The sequence below is a fragment of the Spermophilus citellus genome (genome assembly GCF_964194105.1).
Source record: "Spermophilus citellus genome assembly, chromosome: 3".
Lineage (NCBI taxonomy): Eukaryota > Metazoa > Chordata > Mammalia > Rodentia > Sciuridae > Spermophilus > Spermophilus citellus.
In genome coordinates, this window is record NC_138184.1 from 53,728,505 (window position 1) to 53,752,038 (window position 23,534).

The 23,534-nt window shown below is 37.3% G+C and overlaps 1 protein-coding gene across 8 annotated transcripts in view; it reads right to left on the minus strand.

The window, feature by feature from the left end:
• The window catches only part of FHIT (fragile histidine triad diadenosine triphosphatase), a 1,488,252-nt gene that overhangs the window by 587,932 nt on the left and 876,786 nt on the right, over positions 1-23,534 (minus strand). Inside the window, exon 1 of one of the 8 annotated variants that reach the window (XM_081285112.1) lies at positions 12,995-13,043. The exons of the other annotated variants lie outside the window; for them this stretch is intronic. Coding sequence (XP_081141238.1) covers positions 12,995-13,028 — 34 coding nt within the window. The 5' untranslated portion in view covers positions 13,029-13,043. Of the gene's footprint in view, positions 1-12,994; positions 13,044-23,534 lie in introns of those variants that run through there. 8 annotated transcript variants of the gene reach the window in all.

Genomic DNA, 23,534 nt, shown 5'->3' on the forward strand with positions numbered 1-23,534 from the left:
TGTTTATCCCCTGCAATGAGATGTGCTCCACGAGAAAGGGTTTGGGGTTGTTTTGTTCACTGCCGGGGAACAGTGGATGATGGATGATGTCTACCTTTATTTACCAATATATTCCCAAGATCTAGTCAAAAGGTCTGCCACCTTTTTTTGGTAAGGTGTAACACAACAGATATTTTAGGCTTTGCAAATCCTACAATCTCTATTGCAGCTACTTAACTCTGACACAGGAGGGCAAGAACAGCCATGAATTGAATGGGCATGGCTGTGTTCCAACAAAACTTTCTTTACAAATAGCCAGAAAGTTAGATGTGGCTGAAGATCATTGTTGCCAAGCCTGATCCAGATCATGCCTTGCCTATCATGAATGAATGTGATAATACCAAACTGACCAGCTGTTTAATTTACCACTCTGGGACAAAGCAGACATTTGCAAAAGACAATGATTACCAGTTGTTTGAAGGAAACAGCTATTAAATGATTTTAAAAGCAGAGTGGGTGAGTAAAATATGTAATTGTCCAGACTGGTTAGGGCTGATCTCCTTGCACCTGAGCCAACCACCTGTCATGAGTTGGTCTAGTTCTTTTTCAGATAAGCATATCCATTTGCATCTATCATACGAATATGGAGAAACCAGAACAATCAATTTGATTCTGCTATGATTGAGAATTTATTTGCACAGATGTAAAGGGATGAGAAGTCAAAATACTCAGCATCTCACCTTCTGCAAAGCCTCAAAATATAAGACTCACCTGAAAACATCTGTAAAATACAGATTCTTGGGCCTTGCTTTTAGGCTTTTGAGGGTTAGAGCCCAAGAATATGGCTATACTTTTTTTAAACACATCTAATTTTGAGACCAACTCCTATGTCCAGAGTGAATGATCCATCTCTCCTGTAAGAAAGACTGAGAAGAAACTAAATCCAGTTCAGAAGGTTCAAATGAAGAAACTATAACAAAAGGATTATTAACAAAGGGCAGGGAGCTGAAAGAATCAAGGGAGGTGGATGCACTCAGCAACATCAGGAAGCCTTGGCATCACTAGGCCTCAAAAGTCGAAGGGACGCTGTAGTAATATGAGAGCTCAGTGAGGGCTGGAGGCAGCCACTGCAACTGCAATGCTTCATCAGGGAGAAGCAAAAGAGAGCTCCAACTTCTTTCTGCTCCAATTCTCTGATTTTCTACCTGACCACCACATGAGTCAAGCCCACATCCAATCTAGCAATAAGGGAGCATGGGCAGTGCGACTGTAGGTCAGAAAGGGGCGGAAACTGTGTGACTAAGGCAGGAAAGGGCAGTGACAGTATAGAAGGAGTAATCAAAACATCCATCAATGAAGACACAGAAACAATCATCCCAGCTATTGAGTACTGTTATGGTTTAGGTGTGAGATGTCCCCAAAAACTCATGTGGGAGACAGTGCAAAGATTTTCATAGGTGAAGGATAGATCAGATTATGAAAGTCATAACCCAATTAGTGGATTAATCCTCTGATATAGATTACCAGGGTAGTAAATGTAAACAGGTAGGATGTGGCTAGAGGAGATGGGTCACTTGGAGTGGGTGTTTGGGGTTTGATAGTGGAGCTGTCTCCTTCTCCCTGCTTCTTATTGCCATATACTGAACAGCTTTCCTCTACCATGTCCATCTGCCATGATATTCTACTTTACCTTGGGCCCAGAGCTATGGAGTTGGCTTATGAACTGAGGTCTCTGAAACCATGACCCCAAATAAACTTTTCCTCCTCTATATTGTTCTTGTCAGGTCTTTTGGTCACAGATATGAAAATGCAGATTAAAACAAGCATAAACATAAAAACTTCAAGTAGAACTTACTTAGTACATTACATAAAAGACCACCATATCAGGTTGTGAGGGTACAACCCTACCCAAGGTCCTATTCCAAGGCAAAACTTTGTTTTGATTGATGTCATGGTCTTTTCCAGGGGCAGCTTTCCAACTCAGGTCACGGTCCTCAAAAAACAGAACTAGCATTACCCCTAGAGTCAGCAATAAATGGAAACGGTGCCTTTAATTTCAAATTATAAAGTAACACACATTGATGAATAACCAGTGCATGATTAGTCAATTCAGGACCTCAATGCGCAATAGAAGAATCCATCCATTATCTGCTCAACATAATTCTTTCATCCCAGCAACTTTAAAAACAACCCAGGAAAATTACTGCCCCTTAGTAAAGCCTTTTGAATTTCATATGCATTTAATTAGGTAACTGCCAGCTCAAGGACGAGAACTATGACAAATAGCTGTTCTTTTCAAATTAGAAGAATAGACTGTTCAGTGAGCAGTATTGATGGTTCCCATACCTACTTATACAGGAGTTTTCCTACTTTTTTTTTTTTTTTAAGTTTAGCTAACCATTTTAACATTTAATGAAGATTTTTTTTTGTGGCTAATATTCTCTAGCTGGGGATTCCAGGCATTTGATCTTCAAAATAGTCCAAGAGCAGCCTCTTCTTGTGCAGAAAATATCTTGTTCCTGATACTTGGCTTTGGTGATCTCCTCACCACTGGAGTTCTAACAAGACTACCTTTATGAACAAAAAGATAAGCAAGTATTGATCATGGAGCAACATGGCTACTAATCGTTAATAGTTGTTTATCTTGACCTACAGTCATGATCCTAGCCCAACTACTCGGGGCCACAGACCTCCCTTTATTTTTAACTGGACTCAGGGAGCTGGTTAGGTAGGTAACTTGCAATAGAAAGCACAGAACCTTAACACCACTGCTATTCTACCTGCATCTGTGTCTTTCCTCTTTAAGAGGACTCCAAGCAAAGAGGGGTGATAAGAACAAAAGGAGCCATTTCCAGTTGTTTTACCCTGCCTTAGCTATATGCCACCTTCTCGGAAGTCCCATGCCTCTACACACATACACAGTTTAAGTAACTCAAAGGACTAGATAGATTCACACTTTGTACTACTAGCCAACAATATACATGCATGCTTATATTTCTACAACACTACAAAATATTTGCATTATATATGTTAAATAAATGTACCTACCATAAACATGTACAAATGGAAAAGATCCAAATTTAAAATTTATCATTCCCTATTTTTAAGTAATAACAAAGCTGGATGTGGTAAGCTAACAGATGTTCGTTCTGATGAACTCATCAATACATTTAGCAAATCTGGCTGTGGACTACAGCAATGAAATAGTCCCCAATCTCTAGGTCTTCTTGATCACTCACTCTGTGCTTTACAAACAATGGGCTCCCAGGTTTCCCAGAGATTCTAAGCACATCGCTCAGCCTGACACTGCAAGAATTCCAGACAATTGGTTCCCTGAGGGTCAAGACAGCAATGCTCGATCAGGATTCAAATGGGTCATAAACCCTTCATGGATCTCTCTCAAGTGGGTGCTGATGCCTCCCTAGGGCCGCTCATCATTTGCCGCTACAGTCAAGCACTTGACATTACAGACAAACACCCAGTTGCATCTACTGCAACCAGTGGAGAGAACCAGTAGTATAAAAAGTCCAAAGAGAAAAATTAGACTTGCACACCTATTCAGGCATGCCTACCTAGTACATACCTCATTTCTATATGTGCCATTTCAGGACTGCCACAAAACTCAGTACCTGTTTATCGACCATGATTGCACCATCCAAATTGCTTTGGGACCATCTATATCAAAGGCCCTAAAACACCAAGCCCACTGCTAGGGATTTATCCTAAGGAAATAATTGGACAAGTGCCTAAGAGATGTATGAACAAGGTTGTTTGCTGTTATGTTCTTTACAGGAGCAGGATATTGGAAATGCATCAATCTCAGTTTGGGTGTCCTCAGAGCAGGATTGCAAAGTCTTATTTACACCTGTTACAATTACATCTTGCCACCTAATGCCAGAGGCAGACTATATATGGCTTTAAGCTAAAGGAACATCATAGTCCAGAGTGCCTTGAAAAACAGACAGACAATATTATATATATTTTAAATCAGAAGTCCCATGCACAGTTTGTTCACTTCCCTCAGTTGTTTGAAAAGCAGGCCGACCTCGGTTTCTCTAGTACAGATTGGCTACAAGCTCTTCTTGTTCAAAATTCTTTGTAGGCTTCCTACTTCCAACAGGATCCTCTGAATATTTTGGTGTGGACCTGCAGGCCCTAGATGATCTTAGGTTCATCTCACCTACGACTGCTCCCTCTCACTCATACAGTGCTTTGGCCACAATGAAGTCCATGAAGTGCTCTCACCTCCAGACCTCTGCACACAGTGCTCCTTCATTCCTCCTGGAATACTCTCCCTCACTATCCCATCAGCTTAGCTCCCTGCTACTTGTCTTGCCTCTCTCTGAGGTCTTGCCTGATTGCTCTCCCATTCTTCCCATGAGTAGATAAAAGGACCCTTCCTGCCACTTGTTCCTAAATGCCAAATTCCATGTTTCTTGGTAGTTCACAGATGATTCTCTAACTCCTATTTTCTTATCTATCTTCCCCACCAGACTGTTAAGTGCCTGGAGGTCAGGGACTGTGCCCCATTCATCTTTTACATAATACAGAATCAGATTGTAGATAATCCATGACCTCTACCCCATGCCTGTTCTGGGTTGGTGGGACTTGAGAGTTTCTTTTCTTTTTTTTTTTTTTTACTCTTAATTCTGTTGCCAGAGTCCTTGGCCATAGGGCTCACTCTTGGGGTCCTAACAAACCAGGCCTGTCCACTCACCCCAAACAGAAAAGGTAATGGTGAAGAGCCACGGAAAGAATTCTAATCTATATGGCCACACTGGGAAGGCAAAGTGAGATCCAGCTTCTCAGCCTGTTTTCCAGGGTGCTGAAAGAAGCTGTAAGATTAAACAGAGAAAGAATTGGAGCAGGGGGCAAGAGATAGGCTTAATTAAGCAATTTTAGTCAAACTATGGTCTGGTTGATTATTCTTTCAATTCTGGTCTATAATCTTCCTCCAAAGAAGTCCCTATTGCTTGAGGGGGTGATTCTAATTATGCCTGGGATGTTTATCTATCAGCTCTGTGAAACAGGAGGGGGGCAATTCAATTCTCATGAGATGATCACTTCTGTGGGGGTGGGGGGAGGCAGTCTCACCATGGAGTGATTTTCCTATAAGGTTCTGCTGTGTCGGGCAAAACTGAAGAATTCCTAGGTGCCACTCCAGGGGTTGGCAATAGGATGCTGCAAATCTTATCTTGGTCTTGGAGGAAAGCAAGATATAATTAGGTAATTTATGGCTAATAAAATATTGTATTAACAGTTTTTAGTGAACATTCCTTTAAAAAAAGATTAACCTGCTTATGTAAAGAGCTGGGCAGGCATCTGACACAGAGTTTAAAGTAATAAAGGAGATACCCAAAATGCAGGCAGAGATTTCAAGCTTTATTCTGCTTTCATTTAACCACTGGTCATCTGCAGGCCTAAGTAAAGAGTCATTGCTTTCTAAAAAGGCAGCTTCTGTAAATCCCTGCTGTTATAATTTCTTAATATAGAAATATACACCCCTGACTCCTTTAGGAAGTGTTCCCTGAGATCTATAGCTCATGACCAACTCACATTATTAAGGCCAATTGTCCCAAATGCACCTCTTCACTGATTCTGTATCTTATGCATACAAAACTGAGGGTTGATTCAACAAAAGAGATGCAAAGTAGGAAAAAATACTAACAGACCTTTTTTTTTTTTTTTTTCCTTATTGTTGATTAAATGCTACCCTAGGAGGCCTGTCCTGCTATTAAACCCATTTTGGAGATGACAAGAGAGCCTGAGAGAGGTTAAGGTCACCTACGATCTCAGAGGTACTAAATGGTATAACCAGAATTTGAACCTAGATAACATGGCCTTTAAACACCAAGCCATGCTTTTCAACATTCCAGAGATAACCAGACATATCTGGGCCTAGGTAAAGGAGATGGGTTAGACTATAGTATCTGCAATGGAGAAAAATCTGTGTGGCTGGGTTTTTTATCATTGTTGTAGTTTTTACTGCAGCGCTGGGGACTGAACCCAGGGCATCATGCATGCTAGATCAGTAGTCCACCACTAAGCCACCCCTCCACCTGAAATTTGAGCACATGGAATCATATGCTTATAATCTCAATCAAAAACAAAACTGATTGTGATTGAGCTAAGTGTCAAATGGACTCACTGAAACAGAATCTGATAGAGCTAATGGGGACAACCCAGCTAAATGGGTGGATCATTCTCCTCCCCAAAGGGCTGCCCAAGCTGGGGACTGGTGTTAACAACCACACTACTTCTGAATCTCACTTAAGCAGGCAGAGCCTATGGGAACCCCTGTGAGGCTGGAGTGACAGCCAAGTCACTGATGGGTGGTTTCCTCTCTCAATGTTATCATTCTGGGTCATTCCCAGGTTTGAAAAGGCCACTTGTTTCAGAAGAAGCATCATTTTTAACAGAATGAGGCTTTGTATATATCCTACTATACCTTCTGAGCCACCCCTCAACTCCCTCCACTCCTAATGCAATGAGGAATTTGCTCTCAAAAAAAAAATGACAGAAATAAAGTTAGAAACATAGAGATGCTATCACAGCCAACTCAGAAGAATATTTTTACCCCCCCTTATCTCAAAACCTGGCTTGGCCGCCATTGTGTCTGCTCTTAGACATCACTTAACAAAAGACTTTAAAAACTTCAAGAACAATTTATTTAAAGAAAATTCCATTTCCAGCATCCTATGACTGTATTCTAAGGTAATAAAATATAAATGAGAATAAAGAACAAGCTAATAAGCTGAATTGAAGGCTGCATTTCAATAACAAGGTTTAGGAGCCATTTACTAGCCCACGTATCTCACTCTCATGACTTATAACATTGACTGAATTACTTAACAGAAATGAAAGCTCATATTGCTTCTGTTATCCACTACAGATGCTTTTTGGAGCTGAACAATGTGACATTTGCTTTGGAGCACTTGTATCTAATCAATACGTAATGCTAAATGTGATTTAAAATCAATTTAATTGTACTCTTGCTCTCCCTTGAGTCAAGGGGGGAAACAAAGGTATTATTGGAGAAATAAACCATTCAGCTATTTCCCAAAGAAATCAGATCCTTTGCCTCTAATGGAGTCCAAGTAGAAGATACAATTGGTTTATACTACAAAATTTTTAAAAAGAATCTTACAGAAATAGCCAGGATGTTAAAACCTAAAAGGCATATTTGAACTTCAATGTGTTCCCTACCCCCAACCAAGCTTCTTATAAGAGTTCTACAAAAAATTATAGGAAATTTTATAATAAAAGATATAATAGTACACAACATATTTCTTAATTTCCTAGAGGATTATATAGTTCCAGAATACATGCACTTCTATATACAATATCTTCTATCAGATTGATTCTCTATATAATTTGTAGCAATTATATACACACCCTGAGCCAATCTTAAGTGTTTACAATGATTTTGACTTAGAGCTACACGTATCATCCATCCATCTGACCAAAAGCTACTGAGTCCCAACTCTTCAAGGTTCTATTATTTATATTCAAGGAAAAAGGAGGCTGAGAGAGATTTTGAAAGGAAAAAATTCACGACAAATTAAAATCTCTAGAGAGTCTACTTTACAAAGGAAGTTTATACAACTCCCAAAACAGTCAGCAAGGTTTATCTGAATTTCAGTCCATATTTAAAGTGTCTTCCTTACAATAACTATGAATCAATTAAGCCAATTGACTATGATGAACATAAAATTGCCTGTGTGCATTTTTTTGGCCTATATTCAAGAAACTCTGTGATTGCAATATGTAAAGAACAAAATTTCAAACATTCCTTTCTAACTGCTTTGAAAATAGTCCTATACAATGTGCCTGCACAAAACCTGCCTTTTTAAAAAACTTGGATTTAATTGACAGAATTACGTGACAGTGGAATAAAACCACATTTAAAAGACCATCTAAAATACTAGCTTAAGTTATTCGGGATAGATTATTTTTCAAGAATAAAACAAGGTTGTTCACATAGGTAATATGTGGCTTGTAATGGGGAAAAAAGTAGTTCCCAAGAAAATAGTCAATTTTATGGCTTAAGTGTTCAAATAGACACAAAAGGCCAAATCCATAAACTTAGGCTTTGAAATGTTTTAGAATTTGTCACAACTTAAGAAAAACTTGAATTGTACCAAAAGTGTCTAGAGAAATTTTGAGCCATAAATATATTCTTAGGAACAGGCCCATATTAATCGTATCTCGTCTTCCTTCTTGATGAGTTTCAGACCAAATTTAGTTGATGACAGACTAAGGAGTCAATAAACTGATGATCTCAGCTGAGCTTTGGATAATTCCTCATTTGCCTTTTGGCAAACAACCCTCACAGGTTCCAACATGATTCCCTATGCCTTAATAAGCATCTACAATTTGTTCTGTCCAATAAGGCCATTAGCAACATGTCATTAAGCACTTGATATACAACTGGTCCAATTTGTGTGCTGAAAATATAAAATATACCCTGGAGTCCAAAGACTTCTCACAGAGTATAAAACATCTTATTTTTAATTGTCCACCTATTAAAATATATCAAATATATTGAATAAGCTAAAATTAATTTTACCTGTATTTTTTTTAGTATTTTTTAATGTGCTTATGGAAACTTTTGAAATTACATTTGTGACTTGTATTAAGTTTGTTTTATTTGATAGCACTGGTGTAGAAGTTTTTAAAGATTCTTGCAGTTCTGGCTAAGAATTTTTCAAAATATGTTAAATCACTAATTATATTTGCTCTGATGAAACATGCACATTTCAACACAATATATTCTGAAAGATCTGACAGAAAACATGAAAAACGTGCACTTTCTATCATAATGATTATTTTTCAGATAACACCAGCTGTTGGCCTGTGTAAGCAGGAGACTGTTTTTCCACAAGTACTAGTATTCAATCATGAAAGAAAGCAATTCTCCCAGGGCTTTCCCCACATGCTTTACATCAGCAGCAACCTGCACCTTCATATGTACTATGAAATCGGAACCAAGTCGGGCTGCTTCCTGCCTGGCTGCTTCTCCACTCTCTCTCAATATGGAAAATTCAAAGAGCTTGTATTTGGCTGACTCAGAAGCCAATGAATCTGTCTAGGCTGGTACAAAGCTCTAACCCCAAGAAAGTTTCAGGCAGGTTAGTGCCATTTCTGATCATTTGCAATTACAAAGGAAATGAGAAGGGGTTAGCCTCAAAAAATGGTTAAAAGTCAACAGTTAAAGAACATTTCCTCCCTAACACTTGAAAATAGCTTAAAGTCTCCACAGAAATTTCAAGATCCCACTTATCACATTTTGTACTCAAGAAATACCTCAGCTGCCAAAACCTAACTAGATGGGTGCAGTCCAATACGGCAGCCACCAATCTCACATGGCTATTTCAATTGAAATTAATTGACATCAATTAAATTTAGAAATTCAGTACTTCAATCTCAATGACTACATGTGGCTGGTGGCATAGTAGACCCATCATGGCAGAAAGTTCTGCTGGACAACCCTGAATCATAACAATATGCAGTAAGTTAGCAATCCAAAAAGAATAGAGAAGTGAATAGAACAGAGAAAAGCAAGCACATGAGTAGAATGCAGATTAAGACTACTTCAAAGGGGGAAACACACCACATATTGTAGTTACATTATGCTAATCCAAAAACAAAAGGAAATTTTCATTGTTATTTTGGTCAGTTCATCTGTTATGCTTGGGGATATAGACAGAGAGAAAGTGGAATTCTGAAGATATATTTCTCGTGCATGTCCTAGTTTCATACATGCTACCACAACACACAAACTAAAAGATAAAAATTTATTCCTGATAAGTAAATGTTTTGCTTTTCTAGAAGAGGGCATTAGAGCTACACATTTATTCTTGAACTAAGTTCACAAGTGAGACAAAGATTTTTCTCCTTAATGTAACAAGTTATGGTACTCTACGTTGGAGAATAAAAACTTTATTAAAGTGTAGGAAAAATCAGATTATATATTTTGTCATTTTTTGGCGGCGGGGGAAGGTCACCCACTGGGAAGAGATGACTCTGAAAATTGTCAAATAATGGTTGAAAGTCTTTCTCTAGAAATCAAAAGACTGGGTTTTGTGGCTTCATTACTTTCTAGCTAGATGAGGATGAGTTCTGCCTCAGCCTCATATTCAAACTCTAAGTGAGATATTGCTGAACACAATTTCTGACTAAGGGAATGATTAACAGATTCTACCCTCTTTTGCTACTAATTTTTTTTAAATTTATTTTTTAGTTGTTGATAGAACTTTATTTTTATTTATTTATATGTGGTGCTGAAAATTGAACCCAGTGCCTCACACATGCTAGGCAAGTGCTCTACCACTGAGCCACCACCCCAACCCCCACTACTAATTATTAAATGCATTGGACATTTTGTCAGAGTGTATAAAAATAAGGATTACATAAGAAGCAGTATCATAAAACAATGGTACAAATGTCACAAAATGCTCATATCTCCCATTGGATGCTTTCATGGTAGACAAATTACTGTTGTTATACTGTATATATTCCCCCCCCCCAGTTAGTTGCTTTGATAAATCTAGAGTATAATACAGGAAAGGAATACTGAAACACTCAAGAATCCCTTGGAAGACCATTTGGAATGGGACCATTTAGAATTTCCCAAGAGCCCAGAGATGACAGAGAAAGGTCCATGAGGGTCTGGGATGCCTCAAGACCCCACAGAGGAGACAGGCTGCATTCCTGGGTGCTTAATACAATCAAACTCAGAGTACTTGGTAAGGGCACTGAAGTCTAGTCTGGAATATGCAATCACCCATTACTGTCAAGTCCAAGTACTTATATTAGTTTGAAAAACCAAACAGTTTTCATTTGTGAGACAATTTTTTAGAATAAATTCATTTTTTCCCATTTGTGTACAGACCTTGCAAGAAGTGTAAAACATGAGATACGACAGGCAGCTAGATGGAATGTGTTATATAGAGCAGCTTCCACAAGGAGAAAGAGATCTATTCTTCTTCAGTAAGATTAATCACGGGAAACTGCCCAAATACTACCATATTCCACTTCAAGACTAGCTTTTTTTGTTAATCACTCTTACCCCGAAGGCTTGCCTAATGTTATAATAGTACATAATAAACCATCAGTGTTTGGTTTCCTAAGACGGTCTATACCACAAAACTCTAGATTATCAAAATATTTAGAAATACCATAATTTTAATCCAATTATATATGGCAGATTGTTTCTCATCCCTGGGATTAATAGAAAAACTCTTAATCACATACCAAAAATGAGACCAGGAAACATGGCTACTACTTAAAGACTTCCAGTTCTCAGACTCTTCAGATGGTGCCCAAGAAAGAGATTGCATATGCTATTTTCTGCATGATACAACATACCTAAACAGCTCCAGTGAATTCAGAAAACCATGACACGTGATAGTGGGATCATGATGTGGAACTTATTTGTTAGAGCACATAAACTATTAATAGCTACATAAAACACCAACTGCAAAGTCAGCCTTCACCTCAGAATGAAGGAAGGCTGGGGAGAGTGGAAACAGTCAGATGGGCCTGCCTTGAACCTCTCAGCTCACCATGCAGGAGCTTCATGTCCTGAGTTTCCTTAACTCTGAATAGAGATGACAATACTTCCTCTCCATCTTTAATGTAAAGGAGGGGACCAGTGAAGGAAAACACCATCTGGCATGTAGCTCATAAAGGAAACAGACCACATCTTCTCCTATATCTCATGCCATGGCAGACACCACTTATCAATTTTCACATTTGCTATTTCTGTTATAAATGTGTTTATGAATATACACACTTATATAGTTTTATTCTGATATATGGATACATTGCCATAATAAGTGCATATATATAAAATATGTGTATGTGAGCGTATGTATTTACATAGAAGAGTTATTTTTGCCTTTTGATAGTCAAACATTTTCTTTGGATTTCAATTTTACTTTTTTTTCTTTCTTGCTTGCTGAATTTGGATTTTAGAATCCTAAAGTAACTGAGCTCCCCCAAATCTCTTCAGTATCTATTAAATGAAGAGCCATTAATTTTGAGCCAATCTGCAGGATTTCTGATCCATATCCAAAAACAAAGGGAAATGCAAAAAGTAATACTCCCATTTCCAATTTTCACCTAATACCCTCATGAAAGAAAAGAAAATGAACTTACTAAGTACCAGGAACTTGGAATTCTACACTCGCAGCCTTTCAGTTGACAATCCGTTCTCAACACTTCCTGGATGTGTCAGAGGGACTCAAAGCCCACCAGTTTATTAAGCTCCTTACTTATTCTCAATTACCCTCTTAAATTTTATTTCCTTCCTCAGAAAGTGGAATCCCATCTGCTAAAAGGAAATATGTGTACCCAACATGACAAAAGTTGAATCCCTACTTCATAACAGCTGTGATCAAAACACAAGTGACTGAAATTACACTCTGCTTCAGAACAGATGTGTACACAGAAATTCACTCAAGCTCTTTTGTTCCCAGGTACCCTCCATAGACAATATGGTGGGCCATGTTCTCACCTTGTTATTTTGTTCATCTTTAGTATTCCCCTGAACTACTGAAGACTTTGGAAAAAAAAAAAAATAAAAGTTTAGGATCCTTCCTATTTCCAAAGGAGGAGACTCTGAAAGTTGCCAATCATTCACTGGAAACTCTGACTAAACAGATGGGTTTTGACACCTCTGGTTTGATTTTAAATGCAAACATGTCAATTTATGCTCTGGCACAGGTTCTTCTGTCTCAAAATCTTTTTTGGGGGTGTTTGATTTTTTTTTTAAGTTTTGTTCTCAGAACTCAGTTGTTCCCACAATAGCAATTAAGGCAATAGAGATCTTATTACAGAAATAGTTATATAATTGCTGTATTTTAATCCAATCATCTTAAGTAATTTTAAAGCATTGCTAAAAACTGTAGAAAATAAATCCCAAAGGAAAAGAGACATCTGCAAGTGAGGCTGGAGGTGAAGTACTATATTTGTATGAACATGAAGGTAGAAGAAAAACGTGTGGACTTACTTTCTTTGTGACTCTTACCATAATCAGTAAGCATGTATTATGTTCCTACAACCAGATTGAGCAAGTAAGCGGCACATTGCTTCAAATCTTTGTTCTCAGGCCCATGACACTCATTGATAATCCATTACAGCCCTTCTGCCACTCCTATCCTTCACAGGCAAAAGACCACCAAGGACAGACCTCAACTTCACAGCTGATTATCTAGTTAGAAAGATGAAATGTACACAAAGGAATTCACTTGAGAATATTTTAAGCAAAATGTCAAAATATGCAGGATAATTACTCAATTATTGAAAGAGTAAATTTGCTTTCATTCCGCCATGGAGTTGTGTTGTTTTGAGCTGGTTATGTTCACACAGCACTTAAGTTTGTAAGGTAAACCTATATTAAGGCTTTTTTTCCCCTGTCTTTTGCAATAATACATTGAATTGTTATTTTATTTAAAGGATTAAATGTTCAGTTTAAAATGGAATAATTGAAATCTACTCAAATACTACAATGTATTTTAAGCCCAAAGATATATGAACTGTGCAGAAGCCATGGTTATATGAACATAAAGGTAGAAGAAAATTATGTGAGAACTAACCATATGAAGGGCGGGGATGAGGACCTTCTATCACAAATTACTTGCAAAAAACCTTCATTATTGTACTCTAAACTCTACATTAAGGCTTATGCGCTGTAAGTAACTTGCCATTTATTATCTCCCACCCACACCCTACTTTCTCTCTGGATATCTTTTGCACAGATTGAAGGTAGAAAATGCTTTTTTTTTTTAAATCTCTGAGAAGATGGATCTAGCCAGTCTCTGTTTTATAATTAGTGTTAATCTTCCCCCAAATCCAATGGTAGGCTGACTTCTATCCTCATGCATAACAGTAAGACTGATTGATCTCTCTCTCTCTCTCTCTCTCTCTCTCTCTCTCCCTCGCCAGACAACACAACTCACTGGGCAACACCATCCACAAGAGAACATTGTTCTCCCTCATGATCACGTGGACGACTGGGAACTGTGCTTGCTGACACTGTCCAGCATCACAAGAGTATACCTGTGTTTAGCATATCACTAGTTTAAAAATACCAAAATTCAAAGTACAGTATTTCCTGAATGTGTATGGCTTCTGCACCATCATAAAGCTGAAAAATTTTTAACTCAACCCATTATAAGTTGGGGACCATCTATACAGTGCGACCTTTTCTTTCCCCTAAAATATTGAGTATCTTGGTCTTCTGATCAACAGCAAGATAATTTATATAATTCTATACAACTATGACTTGCCCTTTTCCCTTTTAGAGAACATGAAGACTTAAAACCAACATGGAACACTACTATAAAAGAACTTTGAAACTAACAAGATTATGGCTTTCAAAGAGGACTGGCTTTTATTTTAATGAAAACTGAGTTAAAATACTCTTCGAGGCATCAAAAGTTGACAATTATAGAGGAGTTAGAACTGAAGAAGTTAAAAGGACTGAGGGAAAAACTGGGGATATGCTCACAGTTGTTAGCTATTTAGGCAAGTTCTGTTAAAGAAGATCCTTGTTCAATCCAAGAAATTTGTCCTCACTACTTTGGACAGCTAATTTTGGCCCAGAAGATTTACATGACTTTCCCACAGACAACACACAGTGGAGCCTAAATTCAAGTACATCTCAACAGACTGCATCTTTTACACCTGTTGAATTCTGCCAGACTCTCTTCCCATATGAAGACAAGACTGATAACCTCTAAGTAAAAAATGAGAGTCAGTAAAAGTGTGTTCATGGTAACAATTTAGGACTTATGCCCAGAAGTATTTCCCCACTTGTCCTATCCCTGACTCAGGTACCAGGACCACTCTGCTCATTGCCTCTGGGAGAAAATGTGACAAAACAGAAAGGTGAGCAAAAGTAGAAGTTCTTGGAGCTGGGGCTCAGTGGCAGAGCACTTGCCTTGCATGTGTGAGGCCCTGGATTCAATCCTCAGCACCACATAAAAATAAATAAATATACTGTATTCATCTAAAACAAAAAAAATATTAAAAGAAGAAGTAGTAGTAGTAGTTCTCACTAGCTTTTCTGTCTCAATACTTAGTATTTGAAGAATGAAATTGAGTTCTCCTGCTCTCCAAAAGTAAAGTAAAATATAAGAACACATTATAATTAAGACCATGGTTTCTGCCTACCACAGCCACCCCACTTCCATCCAAAGAACGTGAGTTGGAAGGAGAGAGAAGTATAGAGAAGAAGCCATGACAATAAAGATGCTCCTCAGGCCAAGCCTGGAAGATGGTTAAAACCTCAGAGAGACTGCTCCCTTCTCTCTACCAGAGTAAACACTAGGAAAAAGACATGGTTCTTCCAACCTTTTCTTCTGAGGAGTATGTGCACTTCACATTCCCACCCCAAATTCTCAGTATCACAATGTTGCATGAAAGCAAAACAAGAGCCCTAAGCCCTTAAGGAGTGAAATGGACAGAGCAGAAACCCCCTGGTCCAGATGGTTTGCAGACAGCAGCCATATGTAAGTGCATGGTTACTCTCACCAATTGCACAAAATGGACCACAGAAGACAATGGCAGTCTCTTTGGATGCCAATGGGAACCAGATGGGATATTGTCTCTTACCCAAGAACATGGATGTACCCCAAGAAAAAGGGAAGTGGAATTCCCCAAATAGCTATTATTTCCTCCCAACAACCTGAGAAAATGGGCATTTGCACTTAGACGTTCCAATAAATGGTTATATTTTGTAATGAATTATACCTTCTATACACTCTTTCAAAATAGAATTCAATATACTAAAAAAACTATGGAATAACCCAGAATAAATTTTTAGGTATGAGGGTGGCCGGTAGAACAATGCTAGTGTTTCACACAGGATTTTTACTTTGTAGAATGTATTGAAACTCTGAATGCTGACTGCAGGTGAGTGTGGAAATGGCGAGTGTGGAGTGGAGCAGATGGAGGGGACAATGAACTTCTCAAATCCTAAGGCTGCTCAAAATAGACATGTTCCCTAGCAGCTCTTAAAGTAGAATGAAAGGTAAGCAGCAGACAGTCACAAGGAAGAAGTATAGCCATAGCACTATAGCTTATACTATCACCACCCCAAATTGACCACCATGTCTTATTATAATGCTCTCTATAGCCTGATAAATAATGTTTTCCTTTTTTATGCTTGTCTAAGCTACAATTTAAAATTGGTAAGATTGGTAACACCATCTATCCAGAATCTTCTTTCTTCCACCCATATTCTAGTTCATTGTGGATAGAACCATCCATAACAATAAACTCTCCTTTCCTGTTTTAACTTCCCTTTTAAAAGCCTCGAACTCTGTTAAAAGTTATCTTCTGTGAAAAATTAACAATGGTGGACAACAAGAATTCCACTGAACATGCATTGGGTGGCTCCTGTTTACAAAAAACATGCATCATTTTCTCTTGTGACCTGTCATCAAATGTGACATAATTTAACGCGACAGCTCCAATTTTGAGGATGGCATTTTGCACTTTGCTTTCTAACTCTGTGACTACAGTTTTCCAACAGAAGCTGGCCAAACTCAATGGAGCAGACGGGGAACTGTTAACAGGTTGCCAACTTCAAATTACTGCTAAGCAGCTTAGCAGATCTCAAGAATAATTCCTTTAAAAAGTAATTAATCATCCCTTCAAAAAGATCCTTGGTGAAGTACATTTTCTGTCGTTACTTAAGGGAGGCATTTTATTAAGAACTGCTAACACTTCTCCATTCAATACTCGACATTTACAATTTTACTGAATTCAACATAGGTAGTGTGTGTGTTTGTGTGTGGCAACTAGCAAAAGCTTAGTGAACAGATTAAGATGTGTTCAAGAAAGAGAATATGAACAGCAATTCAGAAGAGTGAACATTAAGCAGCTAAAGCATAGAAATATTTGTACTTTGCATCTATTTTCTCCCTATTTTAATCGAAGAATTCTTTCCTCATGTCAGAAACAGATTGCAAAAAGCCACCATGGCAGCAATACAGAGAACAAATTCCATGAGTCTTTGGCAATGTGTCTGCATACTAGAAATTATTTCAGGTTATGCTATTTCTTGAGGGCATAAAAGGCAAACATTGGAGGAGAAAAAGTGAGGAGAAACTACAGAAAGAGCAAAGGGCTGGATTTTATAGATTTCTCCAAACTTGTTAGAAGTAAACATGTTGACTTTTCTAATTTGTTAGGGAAGATAATTAAAAAATATTCAAGATCCATAAGTGTCTTTCTAAATCCATAAGTGTCTTTCATTTTTTGTTTTTTTTCCCCCAAATTAAAAAATAAGCCACATTAAAGTGACATTCTAATCACCTTTGGAAATAGGCATTAAATCTGTCCATAAACCATTTTTTAAAAATTTATTTTCCAGAATATCTAAAAGCCTCCTTTAAAAATATTTAATCATAAAAAATTACAAATTACCAAGAATTTGTAAAATTACTTTAAAATAAATTTTAGATTTTACTTATTATCACTAGGAAATTTTCCTTTTCATGAACATAAATCATTCTATAGTGAATTTTATCAAAGTACTGTACTTCAGTTAATTTCGAGAGTATCCTAATCCTTTTTCTCACATACTCCACAAATTTTAAATCATTTAATCATTTTAAATCATTTGTCTTACATAATACTAAGTCTGTCAAACAGAGACCCCACACAACCCCACCCCCACCACCCCACAAAATCTTGCTATCACCTCTAGTTTGTGTCCATGACAGGTGTCCCTCTGAATCATGGTATTCTTTCCTGCTGATACTGGGCATGACCTTACAATGACTTCCAACACAGTGCACCTGTCAGTCTAGCTAAGCAATTAGAAATGATATAGGAACTGTTGCCCTTCTTGGTCCACTACTTGCTGTCAGGCAATCTCATGGATAACAGCAAAATTCTTTACCAGATCAGGCTATAGTTACAAATATATAAAGTAATGTGTTCTTCTTCTAGAAGTAGAACTAAATGTTCATGGTGGCAAAAGCCTGTGAAGAAACTCTTTTGCCCTTTCAAGCTCATAGAAGAGAGTCAAATTATATATATGCAAACAAGGGGGAAGACCAATTTTAGTCTAGAACAAGGGCCTGTAATCAAGTTGAAGACTAATAGAGATCAATATCCCTTTTGTCAAATTTATGAAAATAAACCATTGACTTCAGATAGAAACACTTTCTGTACTTTTTGTTACAGATCTATTATTAGGAACAAAGAGGTAAAATCCTAAACTATAGTAGTTCACAGAATCTAAAATGACATCAATTGTAAGACCTGCCATTTTACATAAGTACTTTAAGAAAATAGGACCATGAAAAAAAAAATGGTATGCTAGCAACTATAAGAAAATTCTTGGTTTTAGATGTATTTAAAATGCACATACACATACCAAGGCACTCTATTAATTTTTATTTTAATGGTAACAGTTGTCACTTGAAGGCTCACTGGTAATTTCTTGATAGGAAAGTTACTTCCAAAACTGAGGACAGCTTTTCAGTTTTGTTGCTGTGCAAGGCTTGATCTCATATTCTCTTCGTTTATATCTCATTTCCACCAAATCAGTCCCAAGGGCTATGGGTTTAAAGCAATAGAGAAAGTCCTGGCTAGGGAATCAGAGCCTGTTTCCTGCCAAAGTTGATCTTTGTGCCCAAATCCACAGTGATTCCTTAGAGTAAACCTGAAAATGCCCATCAGCTCTGACTTTTCTACTTAGAAGCTGGTGTCTTTACTGCTATGGAGGCCTAAAATGCTGCCAATGCAGCCAGGGTACGCTGATCATAACCAACAAAACCATTTTATTATAAATGAGAAAATAATAATAATGATAATAATCATAATAACCCTTGCCAACTGGATACTGAAGAGCAAATGCCTTAAACATTTTCCTGCAAACAACAAAGAGGACTTGGGATCACAAGATGGAATTGGTAGTCTCAACTAAATTCCACAGAAACAAGATGTGTAAGATCATTTTTGACACCTGTATTTCCTTAGGATAAAGGAGAAAATCAAATCCCTTAATGAGGTCAAATAAAAAAGGATTTAAATTTAGTTTTACAATGCAATCTATTTTACAAGTATTGCTTTTTTAGAAATTCTTTTTTTTTTCAAAATTTTCTTTTTCCTTTTATTTACAGAGAAGCATTTTTCCCCCCTAAGGGTCATTATGGATATTTAACTTCTTTTATATGGCATACCATCTTCAAATATAATGCCTGTACTGGAAATACATTATCTTATTTTCTGATAACAAAAAAATAGATGGAGTTGCAAATATGCTGTTATGATATTCCACAATATTTTTTTTAAATGCAAAGATTCTCAATCTGCCTACCAATTGAACTGTTTTGGTCATGAAACATTACCTTCTCAGCATGTAGTATGCCCATCAGCAGGAAAGTAGTAAAGAACAACAGACTAACTTTATTTATTACATTTGCATTGCCTACAAAGCCATTTACTTAATGGATGAGTCTCATTAGCAGTCCAACCACAATATAAAGAATACAATGATGTGTTTCATGGGTTCATTAAAATAATATTTCAAAGGAGTCATTAGAAAAAGAGAAGCTGAAGATTCAACAGACAGTAAGTTGTCTGCAAATAAATGAGATGGAACCAACATGTTTTCTAGTAAGTTAAGAAACATGTTTACAAATATATTACAGCCATTAAAAAAAGGATGCATCAACTTAGCAAGTGCTGGGGGGACGATTACTCATGCAATTTACCAAAACAAAACTGTAACACTCTCACATCAACAGTTACTGTAGATACAGAAGGCTGTAGGTATAGGAAAATAGGTCTGAAGAAGGAAAATTCATCCTATAACCTGAGGATGATTCTTTTATTTGAAACAAAATTTAAAACACTCGACCCTGCTTTCAGATCACCACTATTTTATTCTAATCACCTTTGTGTTATTTATCCTAAATCTGCCTCTCTTTTCAGTTAAAGACAATCACAGTAAATTAGCAAGATGAGGACAGAATACACACTAACAAAAAGCTGTGCCTATTTATAAACTTCATTCAAAATACAAATTTGTACAAAGCCCTTATTCTGAAACCATACCTGAAGGCTGACAAAGTTTTGTTCAGCAAGTGAATGGATGAAGGAATGAATGGATGAATCCATGAATTTAAAAAAAGCAATTAATTATCCAACAGAGCTTTTAGGTTAGACTGTTAATTAGCATTTCTTGATCATTTTTTTAATGTAAGTACTCTGGGACTTGAAAATAAACCATGGGTACTTAGCATCCAGCACTAGTGGAAGACAGCAAAAATGCCCCTAGTGTTTTGACAGAGTTCTCCCACTGTGAGTTCAACCTCACCCTTGGATGACAGGCTCAGCCCCTTGGCTTAAATTGGCCAGTGGGATATTAGCAAATGGATTCAGGAAGAAGCTTGAAAGGCATTGCATGTTTCTCTTTGTGCTCTCCTTCTTTGCCATCAGCATAAAGAATATGCTGGGGCCAGCCTACTGGAGGATGAGATGTCTTTGGAGCAGAGATAAGCCATTCCAGCCAAAGATGACAGCCTAGATCAGCCTAGATCAGCCCTCAGCCAACCACCCACCAGACATGTGAGTGAATTTAGCCAACTTCAGCAGAGTTGCCTGTGTGACATCAGCTGAGTCCAGATGTATGAGGAATAAACATTAACACAGTGCTGCATTTCTCGACCTCCAACATATTCAACGTATAACCTTTTTATTTTGTAGTAAGATCTGTTCTCCAAATAGAAGTTTGTATTAAGTCAAATTTGTGCTGTGCTTTATTAAAAAATTAAAGTGTTATTCATTTCCTATTTTTAAAGGGAAAAGATAAGTTATGACTAATCTGCAGAGTTGCAACTTCAAATTTTGGAAGCTAATTCAATAAAATACCCTAAATTGCTGAATGCAACCCACAGTTTCCTAACTGACACCCTCTATTGTGGATATTTAAAAGTCTCTCTCCATGATCTCAAATTGCTTATACATTTGTAGGATGGACACATAAATAAATATCATTCAAAAGAAATTAAAATTGTATCAATGCTTCTCATATGGACAAATGTAACAAATTTTAAAAAATATATTTAGTTATAGATGTATACAATACCTTTATTTTATTTATTTCTTATGTGGTGCTGAGGATCAAACCCAGTGCCTCACATGTGCTAGGCAAGTGCTCTACCGCTAAGCCACAACCCCAGACCCAAATGTAACAAATTTTGATTTTCAAATGAGTTCTGGAATGCTTGCCATTATGCATCTCAGGAAAAAAAAAACTGACCAATTCCCATAATTTAGAAATCCAGTATCTATTTTTAAGATACATAACGGATAAGCAATGATTGCTTAACTTTTTCTGCAGTATTAAACTCTAAAAGCAAACAGTTCCCAGAATAAACTGTTCATAAACTTAAAACTCGAGCTTATTTACAAAAAGCAAAACACATTTCAAAGATCAATATTTCCATTTAAATTTGATCCCAACTTAGACAGCATCTTCCAAAGAAATAGAGGTAAAAAATTATTGGAAGGCCAATCAAGTTGCTAAATGCATAAGGTAACATATTGAAAACCATATACTGCAGCCATATTTATATCCAATGCCACTTATTTCCTTCTAAATCGTCAGCTCCCTGAGGATAAGACCCTGGTTTTGCTAATATCTGTTTTCTCAAGTTGATTCTCATATCTATCTAGCTGGAAGAGGTAAAACCAAAGCAATGGAAACCATCATTCTGATAAAATGACAGGAGAGAATTAGAATTGATGTATTAGCCACTAAGAATGATATATGTAATGACTAAGTGTTCTGTAAAAATTTATAGATTATTACAGTACATACTCCCAAACCTCCATCAGAGATGAAAGGATCAAGGACAACAGTCAAAATAACAATGCCAATTGGGATTGGGTAACTGATGGTGCTAGGGATGCTCAAATTCAAGGACTACAGAAGCAGGACAGTTTTAATAAACAAGTAAAGCAGGCCTTATTTTAGCATGTATACACTTAGTTCCCGAGCAGTGGAGGAGGCAGTAAATGGAAAGCATGTGTCCAACTAAAAGAGCAGGTTTTGCTACTAAGCCCTAACCAATTTTTGCCATACAGAAGGTCAAGCTCAACTTACTGCGATTTTATATTTATTTCTAATGGAAGCAGAATCTAAACATTTTATACATTATTCCTCCAATTTTAAATGTTTTCCTTACTTTTTTAACCATTATATTGAACATGCAAAACACATGTTTAAGCATCTACACTATCCAAAGATACTGCCATCTTTATTCTTGGTCAAGGCAGCAAGCAGGAATAAGAGGTCCCTTTAACTTTTTCTTCTTCCTCCTCCTTTGTCCCTGTATTCCACCATCAGTGTTACCACTCTGCAACTATTTTTTTCTTGGCCTTAGAAAAGATAAGAAGTTTGATGGATAAGTAACCTCTATGATCCTGTCTCCCAGCATTCATGCCCTTGTACCCGATTCCCTCCTCTTGAATGGAAACAGGACGTGGGACTTGGTTCAACAGAACATGCAAAAATGATAGAATATCACTGCCGCGATAACTTTATGTAAACTTCATACTGCTAGCATACTCACTCTAGAGTGTCTATTTTTTTTTTTTGGACTTTTAAGAAGAAAGCTGTCATGAATCTTAAATCCAGAAGGAAAAAGCCCTGTCAACAACCTAAGGGATCATGCATGGAAGTAGATCTTTTCCTAGTCATACTGCTGATGTGGCAAGATCTCCACTGAAACCTGGAGTCTTACCCGCAGTCTGGTAAGCCCAAGGAGTAGAAAACCTATCTATTCCACAATGAATTACTGACCCACAGAAACAGTAAGATAGTAAAGGTCTTCTTTTATACCACTAAATTTGGGGCAATTTGTTATAGGGCAATAGGAAATGAATATAGGGAGCCTGTCCCAGGATGCAAATCAACTAAATCACTAGGCACACTGTTTGGTTCAGCTGATATTTACTTTCATGTCAACACTTTCTCAGTGAAAGAATCAATACACTGAATTCCATGCTGATGCAAAGCTCCTTATCCTATAGAAGACCAATTCTTCAGATGCTGGGGATGACATAAGGAGTGGCCTAACCATACACACAGAAGAGGTGAAAGGTACATTTTCTTATTTGGACTTAGAATTTTGTCTACTGATGTGTGCAATAGGGGTGAAGTCAGGCAGAGTTAGGGAAAAGGGGACTACAGAGAAGGAATTTCATCATGTGGCATCCTTCAAAATTCTATCATAAAATGTGATACTACTATAGATAAAAACAATAGATAAATTAACTGATATTACCTGTATTTCACTCTGGAACACAGTTACGTGTGGTGAGGACACAACTGGATGAAAGTTCCTGTATTATCTTTATAACATTATCCTCTCTGGGATACTTGAAATCTAGAGAATCCAGTCTAGCACCCACAGTTGGCGTTGGAATTAAGCAGTGTCCTTTGTAATTCTCTGTTCATACTGTGTTTACTAAAACAACAAAATCTCTTACAAACCCCCTCAAAAACCATGCATTTTCTTTAC